The 26,355-nt window shown below is 42.4% G+C and overlaps 1 protein-coding gene across 2 annotated transcripts in view; it reads left to right on the top strand.

The window, feature by feature from the left end:
• Nucleotides 1-26,355, top strand: part of LOC143486095 (polymeric immunoglobulin receptor-like) — a 51,156-nt gene that overhangs the window by 4,188 nt on the left and 20,613 nt on the right. The window contains exons 2-3 of one of the 2 annotated variants that reach the window (XM_076985923.1): nucleotides 11,423-11,501; nucleotides 15,551-15,874. In XM_076985923.1, the coding sequence (XP_076842038.1) occupies nucleotides 11,465-11,501; nucleotides 15,551-15,874 (361 nt within the window). In that variant the 5' untranslated portion in view covers nucleotides 11,423-11,464. Of the gene's footprint in view, nucleotides 1-11,422; nucleotides 11,502-14,054; nucleotides 15,309-15,550; nucleotides 15,875-26,355 lie in introns of those variants that run through there. The other variant, XM_076985924.1, reaches the window with a different exon arrangement.

The following is a 26,355-nucleotide window of genomic DNA, read 5'->3' as shown; positions in this document are numbered from 1 at the left end:
TGAAAAATTAAATGCGGGCAGAAATTTAAACTTCTGAGTCCCGGAACTGAAAGTCAATTGCGTTGTCAGGGCTGGCTCGGCTGCCACTCCTCCTAACAACACTAGAGGCACCTGAGTCAGTCCTAAGCCCTATCCGGACGGGATTAGTTTCTCAGGGGGTCCTGGGGTAATTTTCTCTTTTACGGGGGGTCCTCTGTGATTTTAATCCCGTCCAGAACGAGCATGTCCGTGTTTTTCTCAGACGTCCTCAGAGAAAATTACAGGCGGAATTACCTACTGTTTTTCGCTGTACTCCGTGGTCGTCTGGTAATGTTAGTCCCGTCCGGATCCACATGTCTGAGTTTATACATGCAGACATCACCTCGCGTTTAATAAAACAGCTATATGTCCACTGCCACGCACCGTAGTTACACGTTGGGCGTGCGTTTTCACGGAGATCCACGTAAAGACAGCGGCGAGCGAAAATGGATTTACTGGATTTTTTAATGTATTTATTTTATTTTATTTAACGGATTTATTTTTTATAATGTGTTTTCTGTATTGGTTTAACAAAATAGCTTAACTTAAACGGAGATCTTAAATGCTGAACTGAACAGTAGTAAAGTTAAAAGTTAAAAAGGAATCATCAGAGTTGGCAGTGTGACATTATTAAACATGCTATCACGTGACAAGGCGATGTCATGTGACCGAGAAAGCCAAAAACTCACGGGTCCTCCTGTTTTTTTAATTGTTGTCCGGATGCACTATCACTGAGTACAAGGGTGAAATATTTTTCACAGACGTCCCCCTGAAAAACTAATCCCGTCCGGATAGGGCTCTAGACTCTCCAGGCGCAATCAGCAGTGATCTGTTTTAGCTGTCTCTATGGCTTCTAAAGGAAGCTTTGTGAAACGGATCACTGCTGAATCCTTTTGGCTTGCATTCACGTCCTCAGCCCTTTCTCTGTGATTTCTGGTTGCGTTTCTTGTATTTAGGTGTCTCGCCACCTTATGCTCTCTTTCATCTCTCTTGCTTTTCTACTACTTATTCGAGTAACTATCTCCTGCGCTGCTTACTAGCCTACCTCAAGTTTTCCCCCTGCTTTATATTTTCCTATCCATTCTTCGTTTATTTTAGTAAGGGTTTTTGTTTTGTCGCGACATTCTGCTTGCTGCCAGTTACTTCCCCTGGCGTCCTAAGTTTCGTTTTCTCGTGTTGAGTTTTCTCCGCGTCTTTTCTGTTGCATTTTTCTCCTGTGAGTTTTGCGGTCGAGTTTATTTTTCTACGCGTTGATTGGTTTTGCTGCTTATGTGTGTGTGTGTGTGTGTGTAGATGCACGCACACATTTTGCTCTTTGCGTTTTGTCGACACTTGGGTCTTCTACTCTCTTGGTGTTGACGTGGTGTGTACTTGTTAGTACACCCGATGTTACATGCGTGCCACAACTCAAAAAGTACACCGGATTACTTGCTGTGACGGGCAGGGTGAGCGAAACAAAATAGAAGTGATCACGCCAAGTCTCAGGGAAAAAGGATGGTTTAATTGAAAGTGTGCAAACCAAAAACCCGTGACATAGATCCAAATGAAGGATATAATGACCAGCGGTCAACTGGTACAAAGACAAGACATATATAGACACACAAACGACCCTCAGGTGAAACGGATCACGGGCTCCTCCCACCTGAGGGACGCACACAACGTAACAATACAAACAACAGCCGCTGTGGACGGAGGCGACCGGTAGGGGGCCTCCTCACCGTGACACTTGCCTTGTGCACGCTCTTTCCATTGTCTCATAATCAGGTGGTAATCTGGTCCACTTTTTTCCAAAAGAATGAGATTGTTCTATCTTTAAATCTTCTATCTATCAGGATCCTGTATACATTTTATTGTGAAAAGTAGAATCCTGTGGGCACTGTATTTTGAATAGTTGGATCCTGTGAGCATTTTAAATAGTGGAATCCTGTGCGCATTTTGTTTTATTTTGAGATGTGGGAACCTGTGGGCATTTTATATTGTTTTATTTTGAGTTGTGGGATCCTGTGGCATTTTATTGTGAGTAGTGGAATCCTGTTGCATTTTAGTTTGATTTGTGGTATCTTGTGGGCATTTAATTTTGTGTGCATTTTGTTTTTTTAATCATTTTTAATTTAAATTTCTTTATTCTTATCATAGTGTTATCCATTGGACAATAGGACTGAAAATTGTTTGCACTTTATGGTACAGGTTGTGATTATCATTGTGCTGTGAGGAAGTATGTTCCTGAGCCCAGCTGATCTTTTGCAATTGTGGATATGCACTTAAATACGCTTTGAAATCAAATAAAACAACTGAAAGTAGTAACTTTTACTCAAATTTTATTTTAAATGAAGTAATTTTGTACTTTTACTCGACTAAATTTTGAGATGGGTAATTTTACTTTTACTCTGAGTAGAATTTAGGCAAAGTAAAGATACTTTTACTCAATTACAATTTTTCAGTACTCTTTCCACCTCTGCCCGTCAGGAACAGGATGGTAAGGTGGTGATTGAACATGGCCGACTCCATTATTCTTGACAAACTGCTCAAACTCTGTCGATGTAAAAGGGGAGGTCATTGTCTGACACCAGCACCTTGGACAAACCACAGGCTGCAAAGAGATAACATTGGGCTTATGCAATCATCCATGTGAATCCTGGATGTCTTTTATGCACATCTGACTGCAGCTGTTGCCTGAACTTTGGTGGTATGATGACCCAAACACACCCCTGGTGTTGTTGACAATTGTCCTTTCTTGTGTAGAATGGTTTGAATTCTGGATTTGGCACATACTTTGGTTATCCTGACAATTTTTAGTCAAGCACCTTGGAGAGGATTGGGTCATGTATAGTCTCTTCTGTTATGTCTTTAGCAGAGGCAGGCAACTCATCAACATGAGAAATACAGAACACTTCCTGTCCCTCAGGACTGTCCTTTCTGTAACATCGGTGTGAGAAATGTGACTCCATCCACATTGGCCTGATCATTGTCTGCAATGTCTGCAATTTCGTTGTTCTTGAAAAAGTGGCAATGACAATAAAGATTTATCTTATCATTGGAACATCTGTACTGAATAAGTAGGATTAAAGGCCAGTGCTGCATGTGGACAGCTGCAAAAGTTGGAGGTACACATTTGGGGCCTTAGCTCTGTAACACTGTCATTGTTATACAACTCAGTCTTAGCTCTGTAACACGTTCTTAGCTCTGTAACATTCTCTTAGCTCTGTAACACTCTTAGCCCTGTAACACGTTCTTAGCTCTGTAACACGCGCTAGCTTTGTAACACGCTCTTAGTTCTGTAACATTCTCTTACCTATGTGTGACGGATGATCGATGTCAGGGATCCCTGCTGTGCTCTCAGTTCTCTGCATTGTGTTACTGCAATAAGTGTAGTGACCACAATCAATAATTTTTTATTACGTCTCAGCACGCAGGATTTGTGGCTGTGCACAAACGTTTCTGCCGCAAGTACAAATTATATATAACAAATTATAACATAAATTCTCCAGCCAAAGGTAGCATAAATGGAGATCACACTCGCTCGGCGGCTAACTCAAACTCTTGATGGTCTCTTACTGGTGACCATAAAAGACAAAAACAGAAGACACAGATAACCGCTTACCTGCAATAAGTGTAGCGACCAGAATCATTAAATTTTTTATTACGTCTCAGCATGCAGGATCTGCCCGTAAAAATGAAGCTAAAGTTAGCCAAACTAGCATCATATATTTTAACGAACTTAAAAATATGATCTTGAATTAATGCCCATTTAATCCTAACCCTGTATATTACAATATTTAACAATTTAGAGATTAGTTGATGACCTCATCTTAAGTAAAACCACAACACTCATTTAACTTTACATGTGCAGGAAGGAGTACCTACTTGTGGCAGTGCACAAACGTTTCTGCCACGAGTACCCCATAATCTCATACTCCTAGCAGGCTGAAGTGCTGAAGTCAGATTAGTGGTGGCAAGTTATTTTAGCATGAATTTCACAAGTTATTCTACACCATTACATATGTAACACTCTATTTGCTCTGTAATATTCCATTAGCTATGTTACACACTCTTATCTCTGTAATATTCTGTGGAGCCAGTGTGTTTACTATGGCTTGCACCTTACTAGTCATTGGGTAGAGTGCCTGTGTGTCAGTTGGGCCAGTCATGGTCTGATGGCTAGAGAACTGGGGCGTCATGTACAAAGACTTCTTTCTTACTAAAAATTGGCGTACGTACAAATCCAGAAAATGGCGTATGCAAAAAAATAAATAAACGGATGTATCAAACCGTGCGTACGCCGGAATTCATGCACATTTCATTTGTACATCCCAATCAACGTGGAATTGAGCGCACACAGTGACATGCCCCCCTATAAATATGCAAATTCATTTAAATTTGCCCTGCACCGGAGAAGTTTCCTCCCTGATCTATCACAAACCATGTCTAAATGGGGAAAGAAGAGGAACTCCACCAAATGTGAAAGTGGAGACACTCCTGAATGAGGTAGAGTCACTAAAAAAATGTTTGTTTGGCACGTTGTGGCATTACGGCAAAGCGCAAAAAGTCTGAGTGGAACAGCATGTGTGTAGCTTTAAATGTTGTGGGGTCAGAATAATGCACACTGGCAGAATTATATAATGCACCTAAAAAACTTCAGTGATGCGCTCACTAGCATCAGCGACTCAATAAAATAATTGGTTAAGATTGAATGCTGTCTCTTACCTTTTTATATTTTAGCTATGATTTGTTGCCTTGCTTGTATGGCACCTGGGTTAGGCTGCGCATTAATCTGTCCTGGCTCTGGGTCCGCTGGTTGCTCCATCACCTCTAACAATGGCACGGCATACCTGTGCACAACATTGTGCAGGACCTCACGTGCCCTCACAATACAACACACCGTCTCTGGCTGATACATGAGCATCCCCCGGTCCTGTCCAGCCAGCGCCACCAGCTTTTCAGCTGCCCAATCACCCTCTCCACGAGTGACCAAGTGCGAGAATGGAGAGAATTGTATCTCCGCTCCCGGTCAGTCTGTGGATTACAAAGGGTCATCAGCCACGTCTTGAGCACGTAGCTGCTGTTTCCTAAGTAATTTAACAATTAACCATGTTTAAAATGAATTATTCTAAGGTGGAAATGTCAAATGCTTTTATTTAAATGCCTAAAATTTGTTGCTTACCAAGAAGCCTCCTGTCACGCATTCTGCTAGCTTGTAATCTTATCCCAACCATGCTGTTTGTAAGGATGTATGAATCATTGGGTTGATCCAGGCCAACCTGCCATTACATTAGTAAGGCACATTTTTGCATCACAGATTATTTGCACGTTTATGGAATTAAAGTGCTTTCTATTCACATAAGCAAATTCCTCCTCAGATGGTGCCTTTATAGAAATGTGTGTGCAGTCGATCGCTCCGATTACATTAGGGAAAGCTATTGCTGCAAATTGTGCTTTAACACTAGAAGCGCCAAAGCTCCGGTCATTTGACCGCTGTGACGTCTACTAGAAGCGCCGCCTCTGGTCGACCTAATTATACCTAGAAGCGCCGAGCACCGGTCACTTGACCGCAGCAGCACAAAAAAAATAATATCTTTGCACTGGATCCAATTTCAGAACCCTCCTTTCATGACTTTTCCCAGAATTGTCCTTTTAATAAACTAGTATTTTTACATTGTTAAAAGAAACCCTGCACATGCTAGTTTCAATCGATTTCGCTCGTATCTCTGTAATATTGTCGTCGTCGCCTACACTTCAAGACTGTGATTCTCTTTTCTGCCAGCGGGTGTCGCAAAGATTCGTATGTCATTTAATATTTAGTATAACTAAATAAAGATCAATAGTTTTCAAAACTAAATTATTCACAAAGTTCAAACTGATTATTGTGTAAAGACAAAACGGAATTCGTCCGTTGAACAAAAGTGAAAGTGTTTCACTTTCCAAAGTCTTAAAATATATACTTTATTTATTAATATTATTTAATATATACTATATATAAGTTTATATCAATGGTTTTCAAACCGTGAGAGCGTCTTGCTTTGCCTATTCGCAATTCTGAAATACACAGAGGCAGAGGCTGAACGAAATAATGCTCAGTTCAAACTAACAGCTGACGAATTGAAAGCATTTGTGGGTCTCGTTTATTTGAGAGGTATAACAGCCGGTAAAAGCATGAAACTTGATGAATACTGGTCTGCTGACTTAGGAAATCCCATTTTCAAAGAGACAATGTCTAGACAGACATTCAGAGATATCATGCGCTATCTGCGCTTTGATGACAAGAGCACAAGGGCTGCCCGCCTTGCGACTGATAAATTTGCTATGATCTCGGAGATATTTGATAAATTTGTGAAAAACAGTATTGCTTCTTACACGCCCGGTGAGAACATAACTGTTGATGAGCAACTGTTCCCAACTAAAGCTCGCTGTCGTTTAACTCAGTACATGGCCAATAAACCCGATAAATTTGGGATTAAGTTCTGGGTGGCCGCTGATGTTGAAACAAAATATATGTTGAACGCCATTCCCTATCTAGGAAAAGATGAAAGCAGGCCGGCTGGTCAACGGTTGTCTGAAAATATTGTGTTGCGTTTGATGGAGCCTTTCACGGGTAAAGGAAGAAATGTAACGACTGACAATTTCTTCACTTCATTGGCACTTGCAAACACCCTTTTGGCGAACAAAACCACTATTGTTGGTACGATGAATAAAATGAGACGTGAGATGCCCCCATGTACACAGGCACAGTCTGAAAGATTTTCCACCAAGGTGTTGCGGGCTGGAAAAATAACTAACGATTTACCAGGCAAAACCTAAAAAAAATGTATGCATCCTGAGCTCAATGCATCAGACAGTTTCAATTGATAATGGCGCAAAGAAACTGCCTGAAACTGTTTCATATTACAACACGACTAAATGTGGCGTTGATGTTATGGATCAAATGGCACGACTGTATTCGGTGAAGGGAGGCACCCGTCGTTGGCCTGTCGCGGTTTTCTACAACCTCCTAGACCTGGCTGCAATAAATGCACATATATTGTTCAAACAGTGCATGAACGTTAACCTGAGCAGACGAAGGTTTATTCTCGAGTTGGTAAAGGAGCTGTGTGCACAGCAGAAAATGGCGAAAGCGGCTAGGGCAGTGGCACAAAAGCGAATTTTACCTGAAGCTCCTTGCCCGCCCTCAAAAAGAAAACAATGCCAAGTCGGCAGATGTTCAGGGAACAAAACGTATGACATCTGCCAGACATGTAAGTGACTGGTCTGTGGCAAATGTGCAAAGACTGCACCTAAGCTGTGTTTTGAATGTTGAGTTGTGTGAAGCTGACACACAAATCAAAACAAAGGGAACTTAATTTGAGGTGGTGAACGAAACTTATACAATAGGCTATACGCTAAAGAGAGACGGGATGCACCCGTTGTTGGCCTGTAGCTGTGTTCTACAACCTCCAAAACCTGGCTGTAATTAATAAATATTGTTCAAACAGTGCATGAACATTAACCACAGCGGTGGAGGTTTATTCTCAAGTTCACAATTCATTACATAAATGTAACTTAATTTGAGGTGGGGAACGAAACTTATGCAATATACGCTAAAGAGAGACGGGAGGCACCCGTTGTTGGCCTGTAGCTGTGTTCTACAACCTCCAAAACCTGGCTGTAATTAATAAATATTGTTCAAACACTGCATGAACATTAACCACAGCGGTGGAGGTTTATTCTCAAGTTCACAATTCATTACATAAATGTAACTTAATTTGAGGTGGGGAACGAAACTTATGCAATATACGCTAAAGAGAGACGGGATGCACCCGTTGTTGGCCTGTAGCTGTGTTCTACAACCTCCAAAACCTGGCTGTAATTAATAAATATTGTTCAAACAGTGCATGAACATTAACCACAGCGGTGGAGGTTTATTCTCAAGTTCACAATTCACTACATAAATGGAACTTAATTTGAGGTGGTGAACGAAACTTATGCAATATACGCTAAAGAGAGACGGGATGCACCCGTTGTTGGCCTGTAGCTGTGTTCTACAACCTCCAAAACCTGGCTGTAATTAATAAATATTGTTCAAACAGTGCATGAACATTAACCACAGCGGCGGAGGTTTATTCTCAAGTTCACAATTCACTACATAAATGGAACTTAATTTGAGGTGGGGAACGAAACTTATGCAATATACGCTACATGTAAATCACCGAATGGTGATAACGCTCGGTGATAACACGGTCGTTAGGACGTGGGATCACACATCGGCTATTCACCGATCAAACACCTCATTTGAAACAGCAACACAATACGGCGAGATAAAAAAGTGAACATTAGAGAGGACAGAGGCAACTATATTCGTGAAGCCATCCGTATCATTTTAATAATTTTGCGTTTTGTTACGCAAAGGTACATAGCCTACCTTTTATAATGATATTTTTGTAATTATTTTGCCTATTTATGCTTTTTGTTCTTTGTCTAACACAAAACATTATAGACATTTATTTGTAGATTTGTTATGTTCACCATAGCCTACAATTCACTAACATACACAACTTTTAGACATTAAAACTTGAAATGGCGTAACATTGAGTATACAAACAAACTTGCTTTAGCTCGGTCTACGGGCTTCACTTTGCTACTCTGAGTATCGAACAAGCTTTTTGTGGATGTGGGGGTGGAAGGCTGCAGCGCAGTCTGTTTCATTAGCAAGACAAAAGACGTGAACGCTTCACAGTGGGGGTGCGGGCCAGTGGGTTAGTGGTGTGGCGAACGTACATGATAATATAGTGACATATATGCCAACAGAATAACACACAGACAAATAAGCAAACTATTACACTAACCAAGCAAACTATTACACTAACCAAGAAACAAAACTGAAACTATATTTTGCATTTACGTTTTCGCACAAACCAGGAAATGCAATATGAAACTAAACAAAACTGACAATGGGAAAGCTACTGAGAACAAGGTCACAAGGCACTGATTCTAAAAGGTTTAGTCACATTAATTTGTTAACATATTGACGTTACGTGCAAATGTCACCATTACGAATATTTTGTTTGGGCGGCTCATTCTTCCTTTTGTGCAAAACGCCATCTAGCGTTAATTATGTGTCAGGACCAGCTCCCCTGTGTAAAGACTCAGCGGTCTTTTGACCGCCCGAGGCGCGCTTTAAGTAGGTGAAAACAACACGGCGCTAGTAGGAGGTGGTGAAATCGGTCAGATGACCGGCCCTCCGCGCTTCTAGGTATAAGTATGTAAATGAGGCGCGGCGCTTCTAGTGTTAATGTTTGCCTGGTCAACTGCATATGGGAACTTTATATAACTAGCTGACATGCAGATGATCCCATCCAAAACAGATGACTGGGATATCCCCGACCGGTCCGCCAGTTCTCCTTGAAACCAGTCGCCAAGAAGCCGAGCGTCGTCAGCAGTGGTGTAGTCCTAAAGAAATAAGTGGGGGGTCGCATGATGGCGAGTGTAAGTTGTTGAGCGGGGGGGGGGGGGGGGGAGGGGGGGGGGGGATTGGGGGGACGGCGTCAAAATTATGTTAACAAAATAACATATTTTTAACACCGTTTAAAATAAGTGGGGTGTCCCCCCCCCCCCCCCCCCCCCCCCGCACTTCACCCCTGGTTGTCAGCACCTGTAAACGAACAGGCAATGCGCAACTCCTCGCGTTTCTCTCCAAAACTGGACCCAACTCAACACAAGAGGACAGTTCTTGGAAATCTGAAACGGCTTATAAGCCACTCATCATCATGGGCTAAAGAATCATAATGATCAAGGAAAACGCGCTCTCTGTAAATTCTGCCATTATCAATATCTTCCAGTAATGCCAACGCTGCATCTCCCAAGAACTCCAGCGCAACATTTAATGCATGTTTATATAATCTAGGCTAAGTGGAAACATGTTGAATGATTATTTCAGTAAGGCAATGAAATTGTCTGATTAATTTACTTTATTTTACTGTGGGCAGTCATGGCCTACTGGTAGGGAACTGGTCTTGTGACCGGAGGGTCGTGGGTTCGATTCCCAGTTAGTTAATAGTTGTAATTTCAACGCATCACCTCTAAGTGTCGCTAATTGACGAAAACACATTAGAAACATGCGTACACCTGAAGTGAAAGTGTCGTGGGTGTACACACTTTCTCAAGTTCAAATCACATCTGACCGTTTGCATGAAACATAATGTACGCAATGTTTTTGTGCATACGCACCGTTCGTACATGAGGCCCTGGTCTTGTGACTATGTCCATATCTGGAGTACCCTTGAGCAAGGCAGTTAACCCCAACTGCTCTCTTGGCACCGGGCTGGGGCTGCCCACCGCTCTGGGCATGTGTGCATACCTAGTGATCACTAGTGTGTGTGTGTTCTCACTGCACAGATGGGTAAATGCGGAGGTCAAATTTCGATTGGGGTGAAAATCACAATTGACAAATATGGCACGTTTCATGTTTTTTTCTTTTATTCTGTATTCTAGGTTCTCCACACAGGAAAGTGCATTTTCATTATTTATTTCTTATGCAATGTTTTTCCAGTCTTTCATTACTTCATCTAATATTGCAAGATGTTTCTCTTTTGTAGATGCTGAGACCAGAATATTATCAAGCACACGTTTTCCATTCCATTCCGTATTTCCATGCAGTATATTGTGTGCTGGAACACTGCTGGATCTGTAGAAACACCATACACCAGCCGGTGGTGCTTTAAGAGACCCTTGTGGGTGTTTATTGTCAGATACTGTTCTCTGATACTCAGGTCAAGTTGTAACTGTTGGTAGGCAAAAGACAAGTCAAGCTTACTGAAATCTGTCCCACTAGCCAATGTAGTGAATAAGTCTTCTGCATTTGGAATCGTGGTCTCGCCTGTGCACCAAGACAGATGAATTGCGGTAGGCACTTTTTCATTGATGTTTTGATTATTGTTTTCTATCAAGGGGATTGCAGTTGCCTTAATTCACCACTGGACACACTTTCCAGGAGTAATTGACAGCTCAATTTGAGGTTACGTTCAGTTTGTTGTTTTTCTGAACCGAAGACAAACAAACTCTCGACCAGAGCAAACTCCAACCATAAATACCATAATACTCTCAACTACTACAATTAACTATTAGTGTAAGACATTAACACCACCAGGGTCATGCGGTCAATGTGCAGGGATTGTACTTGTCTACTGAGAAGTGTGTAAATTGAATCTGGATAAGAGCATGTGTAAAGTGCAGATAATCTAGATTACAGGACTTTTTTTACATGCTTGAGAAGACTTGGGGGGGGTTGGATGGGAACTTCAGCTAAGATTACTGCTTGATCTACCAATTTTAGAGGCCCAGGGGCATGTCGCTAACATTTGGGCCACAGACAATCCCCTACCTGAACCATCTGTGATTATGCATCATCATCCACGGTGTGACTGTCTGTTTACAGTGGAGTGGAGTTGGTCTGGATATCTGAACTCCTGAACTCAGAATGAAGGTCATCATCTTCACCCTCTACCTGATCTCAGGTAATGAAAAGCACTTCTACATGCACAGCAGAAAATGGCGAAAGCGGCTAGGGCAGTGGCACAAAAGCGAATTTTACCTGAAGCTCCTTGCCCGCCCTCAAAAAGAAAACAATGCCAAGTCGGCAGATGTTCAGGGAACAAAACGTATGACATCTGCCAGACATGTAAGTGACTGGTCTGTGGCAAATGTGCAAAGACTGCACCTAAGCTGTGTTTTGAATGTTGAGTTGTGTGAAGCTGACACACAAATCAAAACAAAGGGAACTTAATTTGAGGTGGTGAACGAAACTTATACAATAGGCTATACGCTAAAGAGAGACGGGATGCACCCGTTGTTGGCCTGTAGCTGTGTTCTACAACCTCCAAAACCTGGCTGTAATTAATAAATATTGTTCAAACAGTGCATGAACATTAACCACAGCGGTGGAGGTTTATTCTCAAGTTCACAATTCATTACATAAATGTAACTTAATTTGAGGTGGGGAACGAAACTTATGCAATATACGCTAAAGAGAGACGGGAGGCACCCGTTGTTGGCCTGTAGCTGTGTTCTACAACCTCCAAAACCTGGCTGTAATTAATAAATATTGTTCAAACACTGCATGAACATTAACCACAGCGGTGGAGGTTTATTCTCAAGTTCACAATTCATTACATAAATGTAACTTAATTTGAGGTGGGGAACGAAACTTATGCAATATACGCTAAAGAGAGACGGGATGCACCCGTTGTTGGCCTGTAGCTGTGTTCTACAACCTCCAAAACCTGGCTGTAATTAATAAATATTGTTCAAACAGTGCATGAACATTAACCACAGCGGTGGAGGTTTATTCTCAAGTTCACAATTCACTACATAAATGGAACTTAATTTGAGGTGGTGAACGAAACTTATGCAATATACGCTAAAGAGAGACGGGATGCACCCGTTGTTGGCCTGTAGCTGTGTTCTACAACCTCCAAAACCTGGCTGTAATTAATAAATATTGTTCAAACAGTGCATGAACATTAACCACAGCGGCGGAGGTTTATTCTCAAGTTCACAATTCACTACATAAATGGAACTTAATTTGAGGTGGGGAACGAAACTTATGCAATATACGCTACATGTAAATCACCGAATGGTGATAACGCTCGGTGATAACACGGTCGTTAGGACGTGGGATCACACATCGGCTATTCACCGATCAAACACCTCATTTGAAACAGCAACACAATACGGCGAGATAAAAAAGTGAACATTAGAGAGGACAGAGGCAACTATATTCGTGAAGCCATCCGTATCATTTTAATAATTTTGCGTTTTGTTACGCAAAGGTACATAGCCTACCTTTTATAATGATATTTTTGTAATTATTTTGCCTATTTATGCTTTTTGTTCTTTGTCTAACACAAAACATTATAGACATTTATTTGTAGATTTGTTATGTTCACCATAGCCTACAATTCACTAACATACACAACTTTTAGACATTAAAACTTGAAATGGCGTAACATTGAGTATACAAACAAACTTGCTTTAGCTCGGTCTACGGGCTTCACTTTGCTACTCTGAGTATCGAACAAGCTTTTTGTGGATGTGGGGGTGGAAGGCTGCAGCGCAGTCTGTTTCATTAGCAAGACAAAAGACGTGAACGCTTCACAGTGGGGGTGCGGGCCAGTGGGTTAGTGGTGTGGCGAACGTACATGATAATATAGTGACATATATGCCAACAGAATAACACACAGACAAATAAGCAAACTATTACACTAACCAAGCAAACTATTACACTAACCAAGAAACAAAACTGAAACTATATTTTGCATTTACGTTTTCGCACAAACCAGGAAATGCAATATGAAACTAAACAAAACTGACAATGGGAAAGCTACTGAGAACAAGGTCACAAGGCACTGATTCTAAAAGGTTTAGTCACATTAATTTGTTAACATATTGACGTTACGTGCAAATGTCACCATTACGAATATTTTGTTTGGGCGGCTCATTCTTCCTTTTGTGCAAAACGCCATCTAGCGTTAATTATGTGTCAGGACCAGCTCCCCTGTGTAAAGACTCAGCGGTCTTTTGACCGCCCGAGGCGCGCTTTAAGTAGGTGAAAACAACACGGCGCTAGTAGGAGGTGGTGAAATCGGTCAGATGACCGGCCCTCCGCGCTTCTAGGTATAAGTATGTAAATGAGGCGCGGCGCTTCTAGTGTTAATGTTTGCCTGGTCAACTGCATATGGGAACTTTATATAACTAGCTGACATGCAGATGATCCCATCCAAAACAGATGACTGGGATATCCCCGACCGGTCCGCCAGTTCTCCTTGAAACCAGTCGCCAAGAAGCCGAGCGTCGTCAGCAGTGGTGTAGTCCTAAAGAAATAAGTGGGGGGTCGCATGATGGCGAGTGTAAGTTGTTGAGCGGGGGGGGGGGGGGGGGAGGGGGGGGGGGGGATTGGGGGGACGGCGTCAAAATTATGTTAACAAAATAACATATTTTTAACACCGTTTAAAATAAGTGGGGTGTCCCCCCCCCCCCCCCCCCCCCCCGCACTTCACCCCTGGTTGTCAGCACCTGTAAACGAACAGGCAATGCGCAACTCCTCGCGTTTCTCTCCAAAACTGGACCCAACTCAACACAAGAGGACAGTTCTTGGAAATCTGAAACGGCTTATAAGCCACTCATCATCATGGGCTAAAGAATCATAATGATCAAGGAAAACGCGCTCTCTGTAAATTCTGCCATTATCAATATCTTCCAGTAATGCCAACGCTGCATCTCCCAAGAACTCCAGCGCAACATTTAATGCATGTTTATATAATCTAGGCTAAGTGGAAACATGTTGAATGATTATTTCAGTAAGGCAATGAAATTGTCTGATTAATTTACTTTATTTTACTGTGGGCAGTCATGGCCTACTGGTAGGGAACTGGTCTTGTGACCGGAGGGTCGTGGGTTCGATTCCCAGTTAGTTAATAGTTGTAATTTCAACGCATCACCTCTAAGTGTCGCTAATTGACGAAAACACATTAGAAACATGCGTACACCTGAAGTGAAAGTGTCGTGGGTGTACACACTTTCTCAAGTTCAAATCACATCTGACCGTTTGCATGAAACATAATGTACGCAATGTTTTTGTGCATACGCACCGTTCGTACATGAGGCCCTGGTCTTGTGACTATGTCCATATCTGGAGTACCCTTGAGCAAGGCAGTTAACCCCAACTGCTCTCTTGGCACCGGGCTGGGGCTGCCCACCGCTCTGGGCATGTGTGCATACCTAGTGATCACTAGTGTGTGTGTGTTCTCACTGCACAGATGGGTAAATGCGGAGGTCAAATTTCGATTGGGGTGAAAATCACAATTGACAAATATGGCACGTTTCATGTTTTTTTCTTTTATTCTGTATTCTAGGTTCTCCACACAGGAAAGTGCATTTTCATTATTTATTTCTTATGCAATGTTTTTCCAGTCTTTCATTACTTCATCTAATATTGCAAGATGTTTCTCTTTTGTAGATGCTGAGACCAGAATATTATCAAGCACACGTTTTCCATTCCATTCCGTATTTCCATGCAGTATATTGTGTGCTGGAACACTGCTGGATCTGTAGAAACACCATACACCAGCCGGTGGTGCTTTAAGAGACCCTTGTGGGTGTTTATTGTCAGATACTGTTCTCTGATACTCAGGTCAAGTTGTAACTGTTGGTAGGCAAAAGACAAGTCAAGCTTACTGAAATCTGTCCCACTAGCCAATGTAGTGAATAAGTCTTCTGCATTTGGAATCGTGGTCTCGCCTGTGCACCAAGACAGATGAATTGCGGTAGGCACTTTTTCATTGATGTTTTGATTATTGTTTTCTATCAAGGGGATTGCAATGAAAAGCACTTCTACATCATCAACACTGTCAGTAAGAGGAAGTTATTTGTCTGAGTATATTTGCACAGGAAGGTTGTTACGGTCTGAATTCGCCTGCACAGCAGTGTTATACTTGTGATTACAAAAGTCACCACTGAGCTTTCACAAACATATTATGAGCTCACTCTGATATTTGATGTGTTTCAGTGGCAGGAGAGTCCACCAATGAAGTGAAAGCATATTCAGGAGGAGGAGTCATGATCAAATGCAAATATCACAAAGGATATGAAACAAACAATAAATATTTCTGCAAGGGTGAAAGTACACCATGTGATAATCAAATTAAAACAGACAATAAAAACACATGGGTGCATGAAGGCAGATTCTCTCTGTATGATAACACAAGTGCTAAAGTCTTCTGGGTGTTGATGAGAAACCTCACTGTGGAGGACACTGGAACCTACCAGTGTGCAGTGGATATAAAGGCATGGACAGACACATACACAGAAGTGAAAGTGAAGGTAATAGCAGGTGAGTGTTCTCCTCTACTGCTCCTGTTCTTCATACTACCCCTTCCAGCATCATGTATTACCATTGCAGGGAGGGCGTCAGATTCATAAACACTGGACGAGATGGTATTACCAAGGCCGGCCCTTCCATTAGGCGACATAGGCAAATGCTAGCGGCGCCGTCTGTCCAGGGGGGCGCTCGCGTGCATGCGTTTTTTTTTTTTTTTTCACAAATGAACAATTAATAAATGTGAAAACAAAGAAAGTCCATAAAACATAATCATAATTTCATTGTTTAATAATATTAGTCAAATTAATAATTCTTATAATAACAACACACAACACCTATCATCCGCACGCCAACCCGCCCTCCCCCGAGCGCTCTGCGCACCTCGTTACTGTTTCCCTGTGGGGGAAAAGACGCGACAGAGTGAGTGACATCTCCTCGTAAAGATGTCAAAAAGGCAGAAGTCCTCTGGTGCCCATGGTGGAAAAAGGTGAAAAGTGGAGGAAGAAATGCGGCAAAAAACAGGTAATATAATGGTAATATATGATAAATTAACACTATACCATTGGCGTCAGGGACTTCAACGCCTTCTCTGAAGCAGGGTACCCGCGGGTCCTTAAAAAGTCTTAAAATGTCTTAAATTTAGTTTTCCATATTCAAGGCCTAAAAATGTCTTAAAATGTCTGGAATTTTATGAGGGGAGGCATTAAATTATAAGTGTGAGTTGTTCAGTTGTTCTGGCGCGATGTGAACTTTGCCGAATCTAGCGCTAATGCAGAAAATAACCGCTCCAGGGTCCTAGTGCTAGATTCCTAGCGTATACCCCCCCCCCCCCCCCCGTCAACGATGTGGAACACACCTGCATCCCCAGTAATAGTATTATTTTTTCTTGTGAGAGGTATTAAAAAGGTCTTAAAAGTCATTGAATTTGAGATTTAAAAATGTGCAGATACCCTGTGAAGGTTAATTGATCTTAAAAAGGATGCTTTATCTATTATATGTAATGTTAATAACGCTTCTCCAATAATTTGTATTTTTCCTATAAATCGGCTTTCAAATCCACTTTTCGTGCTTGTACTGGAAAAAAAAACTTAGTGCTGAAATAAAAAATCAACCAATCAGAATATTTCACACTGTTGTTTCTAGGTAAAAAAAGAGAAAGGACCTTCCCCAGGAACTTCTGTTTATCTGTCGCATAATAACCTTGCCTTTTACATTCAGAGCTTTTATTATAGATTGGCAGTTTTATCAACCAATCATATTATCGAATTAAAATCGTGGGGGCGTGCTCCAATGGTCTCTCATTTTTATTTGAAACAATTCCAAAATGTTGCCAATCTGTAGCTGTTGTGTTTTTCTTTGAAACCAGCTCGCTTGACTCACAACTAACACTCAATCGTCCACTGTCATCATACTGTGTCACGTTGAGGACCCCGGCCCCTCCCTTTTGGGCGTGTGTCAACGTTGTCCACGTGCTTTGTCTGCGTCAGTGTATATACGTGGGTAGGGTTTTGTTGTGTGATTAATAAGTCTCACCTGTGAATCGTCTCGTGATCACGTGGGGCTACTGTGGTTTGTCTATTTAATGTGCGCTCGCGCAGTGTCCTGTGCTCGTCGTTGTCTATGTCTGCACGTTGTGCTCATTGTGTGAGTGTTTCTCGTGCGCTATTGCGCAATACACGTCCGTATTAAAGTTACGTTTGCTCTGCAACCCGAGGATTCTGTGTCTCGTCCTTGGCTGCGCCCGAACGTCACATACTGCCCAATCCTAGTAGGTGCTATGATTAGCTTAGCTTAAAATAAATATATACTAAAACCTCTGTTCATTGCAGATGAACTTTTGAAATAATAATGTTGTAGTAGGCAAATTGCCCTGATTTGCACTGGTGGTAGTTGTTGTTTTTTATTTATTTTTAATTAATATTTAAAAGTTGTTCTCTGCACTACGTTAAGTAAAATAGTTTTAAAATATTTTTTGTGCAACACCTTTATATTTATTGCTTGTTATATGGTAATATTTAAGTCATTTGCTTTTTATTTGTTTTTTTAATAGTGACATAATCAACCCAATGATTGATGATGCAGGGGGCACCAACCAAAATCTCGCCTAGGGCACCACTACATTGGTCAGGGCCGGCTCTGGGTATTACTATCCATTGTGCCATTAGATGTTAAGTCACATAAGATTCCTTGATGGTAAGAGAGGCATGGGGATTGTTTCTGTCAATATAGGACACATCATCAGTAGTGTTTCTTTGAATCAGGGGGTCTTCAACACTAGAAACCCTCATCAAAGGTGGCCAGCTACAGGGTGATCAAGCCCAAGCTTGTGTCCCATGCCCAATTCCAAGTCCATGGGACTATGCATGGCAGGGGCATCCACTCCCCTGAGTCAGGCTTGGAACTGATCGCATACCTTGGTCCCTCAACTCCTGGGTTTGGAGAAAGGGTGTGGGGTGGCTATTCGTTAGTGATTGGGTCCAGTAGTTTTCTGAGCCTAGCAGGGGTCATTTCGCTTCACCCAGATCCAACTGCTGCTTCTTTCGGCTGCTTCAGACATGGATTTAATTGTCTGTCGCACTGCCTGTCCTTGGATACCAAGGTCTTTTAACAGCCTGATGGTAGAAGTGGCCACAAAACCTCGGCATCCTACTTCCACTGGGTAGACTTGCGCATTCCACCCTCGTTGTCTTGCATCTGCAGCCAGCTCTGTGTAGTGCAGCATCTTGCGTTCGTAGGGCTCTTCTGTTGAGTCCTCCCATGGGACCGTAAGCTCAATGATGTTAACAGCTTTGAGTGAGGGAGACCAGAGTACCAAGTCTGGTCTGAGTGTTGTAGATGCTATCTCTGGTGGGAAGATCAGTTGCTGCCCACTGTCAACAAGCATCTTCCAATCCTGAGCCAGGGCTAACTTTCCAAGTTTTGGCTTGGTTGGGAGGTGTTTGGGCTGTAGCTGTCCCTCTCGAATAAATGTTTGAGATTGGGTGGAGTTGGATACTGTTCTAGGTGAGGAGCCCCTGTGTGAGGCTGGTCTTACACCAGGTCAAGATGTCCCTAAGAGTTGCTGGAGTTGGACAGAGGGCACAGGTTGGGTCTTCCCCATTCCACTCCTGGAGGTTTTTTGGAGATGTTAGCACATCATACGTGGCTCTGAAAATGAAGCTTATGGTGCTTGCCTCCATTTCCCAGAGCTGCCTCGAGCTTAGTGCTCTCCTCTCTAGTCCTTCCCACCTAGTCCATTGTCCCTGTTTGGCAAGAGACACAGCCTTTGCATTTCTTCCAGCCTCCTCCTGATGGCACACCTCTTCTACCACCATTCTCCTCCTCTCTGAATTTGAGGCCTTACACCAAGATCATTTTCTTGTTGCAAGCCCAAAGCCTCCTCTTCCCATCTGGACATACCCCACAATGCCAGTATGCCTCAGGGCTGACATGGCATGCTGCACTGCATCGGATGGTGTCCATTTCCGCCCAGCTGACAATGGTGGTGCCGCCTTGCTGATGGTTTGATCTCTAGAGTCCCTCAGAGTCATCAGAAGCCTTAGCTTAGAGCACTCTAACAAGGCTTGTAATGGGTAGCTGAAGGACTCCTTTGCCGTAGAGACTGATATTGGTCAAACAGCGTGGGACTCCAAGCCATTTTTGACATGTGCAGTCACCATTTTCTCCATCTTTTCCACAGTTGTTATTGGGATCTCATAGATTGTTAGTGGCCACATTATCCGAGGGAGAAGTCCAAATTGCAAACACCAGAGCTTGAGCTTCCCTGGCAGTATTGTCCTGTTGATGTTTTGTAAGTTGTTGTTAAGGTCCTGTCTTATCTGCTTCACCTGGTCTTTGTCCTTGAGACTTGCATTTTACCATCTGCCTAGGCTCTTGATGGGTTGTTCAGCCACTGTTGGTATGGGGTCTTCATCAATGCAAAACCTCACATTTTTCAGCTGTCCCTTGACAATGGAGATACTCCGGGATTTGCTTGGTTTGCTCGGCTGCAGCTTGCCAAGTAGCTGCCTAGTACATGCTGCAGTGGTGGTCAGAGTGGTCATCCATAAATGCTTGGATAGGTGGTAGGTGGACATAGTTCTCCTCCCACCACCCACCTTGAGGCCCTGATGATGATCTCCATGGCCATTGTGAAGGGCAGTGGTGAGACTGTCCAGCCCGCCATAATGCCGATCTCTACCCAAAGCCAGGAAGTTGTGAAGTCTGCCGTTAAGAAGCACAATTGTAGGTCTTCAAAATAGGATCTTACTAAGGTGGTGATGGATGGTGGGACATGGAAGAACTTGAAAGATTCCCAGAGTAGATTGTGGGGAACTGACCCAAAGGCATTGGCCAGGTCGAGAAAGGTGACATGCAGGTCTCTTTTTTTTTCTTTCTTCGTCTCTTGGATCTGGTGCCAGATCACATTAGTATGCTCCAAACAACCAGATGACCCTGGAATGCCTGCCTTCTGTATGGATGTATCAACGTATTTGTTCTTCTTTAGGTACGTAGAAAGGCTTTGTGCAATCACTCTCATCAAAGGTGAAGAAGATTTTCCCCTCCACGTTGAGAAGGCAGATAGGACGGAATTGGGTGATGTCTGCTGCATCCTTCTCCAAGGGGATAAGTACACCTCCAGCCCTTCGCCAAGCCTTAGGGATTATCCCTTTCTGCCACACTACTCTCATCAGTCCCCAAAGATAGCGGAGAACATCCAGGGCTTTCTTGTAGAACTTATACGGTACCCCGTTTGGCCCCGGGACTGATGCTGATCTTGTCTCCTGGACTATGCTCTCCACTTCCTTCCACTTTGGAGGGCCAGTCTCCAAGTGGAACTCAGGAGCCTGAAGAGGAGGGATGTCTTGTGGGATTGTAAGCTGCTCATGCCTTTTGTCATCATGTTGGACCATTTCAAAATGTTTTTCAAATGCTTGTTAGTTTTCAGGGTTCCACTTTTTTCCTTGGTGAACAGATCTTTAACAAACTTGAAGGGGTCCTTATAGAAATGTGTTCTTGTATGTTCCTTTCTCTTTTGACGTTTCCTCAAGTTCACTGCTCTTCGCAAGGCTGCCAGTCGAGATTTGATGTCATCTTGGAGTAGAGCAAGACCATCCCTAGCAGTGTCAGATGCCTTTCTTCACTGCTTTCTAATTTGTTGCCTCCCTCTGACAAGTCTATCCATTTCTTGCTGCCTCCTGGATTTGACTGGTGCAGGTGGTTCTTTGTGCCTTCTCCTTTCCTTCACCCCAAACTGTTTTTCTCCATACTGGAAGATTAGATCACCAATGTTTTCCAGTTTTTTGTCCGCTGTTCCCACTTGTTGCTTTAAGATGTTAGCAAGGTCCTGATTGATTGTTTCCCACTCTTTCTTTTCCACTGCTTTAGGCAACTTCACTCTTGGTTTGTGCCCCTTGATCTTCCTCTCCATATGCAGTCTCTGTGGTTGGGTGGGCTCCTCCACCAGCATTTCTGCGCTTGTAACCTATTCAATAACTGGGGTGCTGATGCTCTGCGAACTGTGGTTTTTGTCCAGTCGCTGTGCTTCACCTGACTGACTCGCCTGTTTACTCCTTAAGAAGTACAGGACAATGCAGGGTCCTAGTCTCTTCTCTCTCATGCATCCTTTCTTCCCTTGGTGGATTCTCAGCCCCCTGAATGATGTTAACTTTGTCCATCCACAGGTGCTAACTTGGAGTGTGTGTCCTGCTGCTGCTGTGGTTGCCTCATGTGTCTTATTCTTACTCGTAGTCCTTTCCATTCCTAGGTCTGTAGCCGTGTTGTCAATCATTGGACCATCTTCCACCCCCGCTCTCGCAGGCTCCAGGGGTATGTTTCCTTGTTCACTTGGTGGGTGCATTTGGTGGGTGGCTCCAACGAGTGTAAAAACTGTCAGAGCTTGCTGCTACGGGTAGCTGGCCCATGGCAGCCCCAATGTGGTCTATTCCCTCCAGTCAGCAGTCTCTCCTTGCCATCACACAGTCTTTCCCATGTTGTCAACTGACCTTTCTCAGCAGTCACTGGATGCATCCAGATATTCAGATTCATAAACACTGGACAAGATGGTATTACTATCCATTGTGCCATTAGATGTTAAGTCATTAGATATGAAGTCTTTCAACACTAGACAGTACAAGCTCTCATATGGGACTCTTTGTATGTGATGTCAACATGCTTTTAGTGGGGGGCGTGGCCAAGGTTATAATAGTTTTGATTTTTTCATTATAGTTTAATTTTTATTTTATTGTGACTTTTTTTTCTAATTCAGTTAGTTTTAATTAGTTTTCAGAGCATGTTTGCTAGTTTTTATTAGTTTTAGTTTTCTTTTTTAAGCTTAGTTTTAGTTTAGTTTTCGTTAGTTCTAGTATTAGTTTTAGTATTTTCATACTTTGGGTTATTTATCAGGTGCAGAGTAAATAATAAATTCATCAAAAGATTAAATAATCAAAAGAATAAATTCATCAAAAGATTCTATTTTTTAAAATTTATTCAATTAAACAGTTGAACAACCAACTGTCCACAAAAACTGTCACAGTGCACAAGATAGCAGCCTTAAGTGCAAAATGTGTCTAATATTGGTGCTGAAAATGACCAGACTAAGGACACACATGAACATAAAAAGAAAGTAACCCTATTCATGAACCACACATCCCATCACAGGGTTCACAGAGAAAAACATAAAGAAATTCAAAAACTCAATAAACTCTGCAGGTTTGATTCATTTTTTAACAAAATTATCAACTCAAAAATAAATTAGGAAGTGGACTGCCCCAGCACTAGCTTTGTGGCATATTAGTGCAGTATAGAACATCAGAAAGTGAACACACATATGTTTGCACATTCTGTCCAACACCGTGAACAAAAAAAATATTTGAAGTCCTTCCATTTGAAGGAATCAGCAGTCTCAATTCCCGCTCTGTAATGTGTGGGTGTGTGAGTGAGAGAGAGATGGGTGTACTTCAGTCAATCAACAATTTCTTATTGATTTTGAGGAAAACACGCTGCTCCAGAGATGTGGTTGTTCTGTTTCTCAGGCCAGATGATAACAGTCCACACAGAGAGAAGATGCGCTCCACAAAGGATTGTGAGGCAGGGGCACTAATGAGATCAAGTGCCACAGGGGCAAGTTTTGGATACACAGCCTCTCTTGATCTCCAGAACTGCAATGGTGTCTCATTAAAGACACTCTGTTTGACGTCACTGACATACTTCTTAATTTCGGTCAACAGACTATCAGTCCCATCAAGCTGATTTGTCAATGACACATTAACTTCCATACGAGATGCAAGGAAGCGGTATTTCTGGAGGACAGTAGGAGGGGAGTCTACTGCAATGTGAGTGACAATGTCATTATCCTGATGAGCAGTAGCCTGGTTATAATGAGCTGCCATGTTCTGGACAAAAGACTGTGCTGCCATCATTAATGGCATCATGTCAGGTGTTTGAATAATCAGCGAAACACTTGGATCCAATAGGCAGGCTGCTGCTGGTGTAGCATCAAACTGTGGAGAATCAGGGCTAAGAATGGTAGGGAAACGTACTCGCAAGGACTTAAGCAGCACCTGAGCTAATTGCTTTCCAGAAGGTGTTGTCAGAAGGTGTGCTTCAAGGTTGAGCAGGCATGGCACAACATGTGAGAGGGACTGACTGTCACTCTGAAGCTGGTCTGTATGAATGGCAAAGGGCTCAAGCAGCTTGACCAGGTTTTCCAGCTTAGCCCAATCAGATGTGAGAAGTGTGTCCATACCCAACTCCTCAAGTACTTGGTTTAGTTCAGTCCTGACCTCCAGCAGTCTTCTCAGCATATCAAAAGTGCTGTTCCATCGTGTGCTACAATCTCGGACCAGAGTTTTGCCACACTTATTGATCATTGCTTCATTTGCCACTGATGATTTCCTCACTGTGTGTACCAGCTGTCTTGCTCTTGATATGAGCAAATCAGCATTTGGGTGCTTCATGGCATCTTTCAGGGTGAGCTGAAGGGTGTGGGCCAGGCAAGGCATTCTCTGAAACCTGTTGTTCTCACCATTATCTGGCTGGTCAAGTTCTTAACAAAGCACACAGAGAGAACAGATAAACAAATAGATCATTTTTAAATCATCAAATGTAAACACAAACAAAAGAATAGTATAGTTTAATACAGAGTGATAATTTCTTTCCACTGGATAACATGTATTCATATAATGAATCTCAGTATTAGATATGAAATCATAACAAATAACTGATGATTGACAATACTTAATGATGTCAGTGTGAAAATTGTAACAAATGTATATCACTTGAGTATCACAAGTGTTCGACATACACTTGGATGCAAACAGTTGAATAGGTTAATATGAGTATGCCTAGAGTACTAAAACAGTTTTTATGTAATTAGCCATTTTAGTTTAAAAATAAATTAATAAATAAAGGGCCCAATTTTCACAAGTTAGGCAACAAGGTTGGGAAGGTTGCTGCCTATACATGACAGGATCAAGTATATGATTTAACTCTGTTTTAACTCTGGGATTAATATCAATCAAAGCTTACATTATATCATTGTGACATTTTATATCCAATTTAAAATTCAATAGGCCTACAACAAACATACAAGTATTTGACACTATAACCATACTCACCAAGGTTTCCAGTCTCTCCAATCTCCTCATCATCCTCGGACTCTGACTCGATCCACAATTCATCCAGCCCATCTCCAGCACCTCCTGGCTGAGCCGGTGATCCATCTGGGGACTCCTCACTTTGTTCTTCTCTTCTGTCCCTAAGCAGCCGCACAGCTTTGACAATGTTGGAGCCGTTATCTGTCACAACGAGCAGCACCTTGTCTTCTTCTATACCGCATGCATGTAATGTCTCATCAATGCAGCGAGCAATGGACTCCCCGGTGTTTGGGTGCTCTATTCGGTGTAGGTTAAGCAGAGCATGGTGAACCTGGCCTCCAGATGGATAATAAAAACATGCTGACACACCCATGAAAGATGCTGTTAATCCTCTCTTGCTCCAACCATCAACACAGAGGGTCAGCTTCCTCACATCCTCTATGATCTCCATCAGTCTGGCCTTTGCATTTTCCATCTTTGCTCCAATAAGATTATTCACTCTTGCAGCACCGGGTGAGGTGAATTTTGGTTCAAGTAGAAAGCAAAATTTTTTGAAGGCATTAGTGTCACACAGACGTGTTTCAATAAACATATTAACTAATGCCTCCTCCCGCTTGCTGTTTTCCTGTGTATTCACTAACCAGCTAGTTGACCGCTGGTGAAAACAGTCCATTATGGTTGTCTCCCGCCTACCTTGCCTTGAGGTTGTTTCGCTGTCATCGGAGCTACTCAGAGACGCTAGCTTGGCAAGGTATTGGCGGTTAGCCCTCTTGTGTGAGCTTTTCAAATGGACTTTCAGATTTGTGGGGTTTTTCCCCTTGAGAAGTGCCCCACATATTTTATCCCCCGTTTCTACTACAATACACCTGCTTTTATCTTTATCGTTATCGTATTCAAAAAAATCCCATACAGGACTCTGGCGTTTTCTCCCAACTTTTGCTGTCATTTTGCCGGCTAGTGTGGTGAGCAGGAACTGTAAACAAGAGACGACGTCACGGACCATGAGGTTCCGTATGATTATGCCAGCTAATATAAAACTGCTAGTGTAAAAAAATTTATTTAATCCCAGTCCATAAGATTTATAAACAAATTACCAAACACGAAAACGAAGGGTATCCTATCTATAATTTCAGAACGTTTTAGTTAGTTTTGTAAACGTGTAATTCAGTTACAGTTAGTTATAGTTTTTTTTCTTTCAATTATCGTTATTATTTATTTCAGTTATCGATAATGTTTTTTCAATTTCAGTTTTCATTATTTCGTTCGTTTTCGTTAACGATTATAACCTTTGGCGTGGCCTCTAAAGAAGTGACTGCATATGCAGGGGGAGAAGTCAACATCAAGTGCAAATATTGATACAAAACCAAACTGAAATATTTCTGTAAGATTGGAAATGATCATTGGTGTTTAGGTAAAATAACAACAAACCCAAACACTGACTGGACTCATCAGCTGAGATTCTCTTTAGAATGTGGGAATAAACCGGATGACCCTGAGAAAACCCACAGTATGACCATTCAAACTCCACACAGGTAGAGTCCAGGCACTCAACCCCAGGACACTGAAGCAGTGAGGTTGCTCTGTTGATCTGTAACTGTAAAGGAAACAAGTGTGAAGCAGATCTGACCTCTCAATCTAAATCAGCCACAGTCATGTAAAACAGTTAGCAGAGCTAACTATGGTTTATTCCCTCAGACGTACAGTAGATCTAGTAACCCCAATAGTGTAATCATGGTTTATTCCCTCAGATGTAGATCCAGTCTCGGCAGTGCAGTCATGGTTTATTCCCTCAGGTGTAGATCCAGTAATCCAGCAGTGCAGTCATGGGTTATTCTCTCAGATGTCGATCCAGTAACATCAGCAGTGCAGTTATGGTTTATTCCCTCAGGTGTAGACCCAGTAACCCCAGCAGTGAAG

This window comes from Brachyhypopomus gauderio, unplaced genomic scaffold (assembly GCF_052324685.1).
Source record: "Brachyhypopomus gauderio isolate BG-103 unplaced genomic scaffold, BGAUD_0.2 sc44, whole genome shotgun sequence".
Taxonomy (NCBI): domain Eukaryota; kingdom Metazoa; phylum Chordata; class Actinopteri; order Gymnotiformes; family Hypopomidae; genus Brachyhypopomus; species Brachyhypopomus gauderio.
This window is presented reverse-complemented; position numbering and strand designations above follow the sequence as displayed.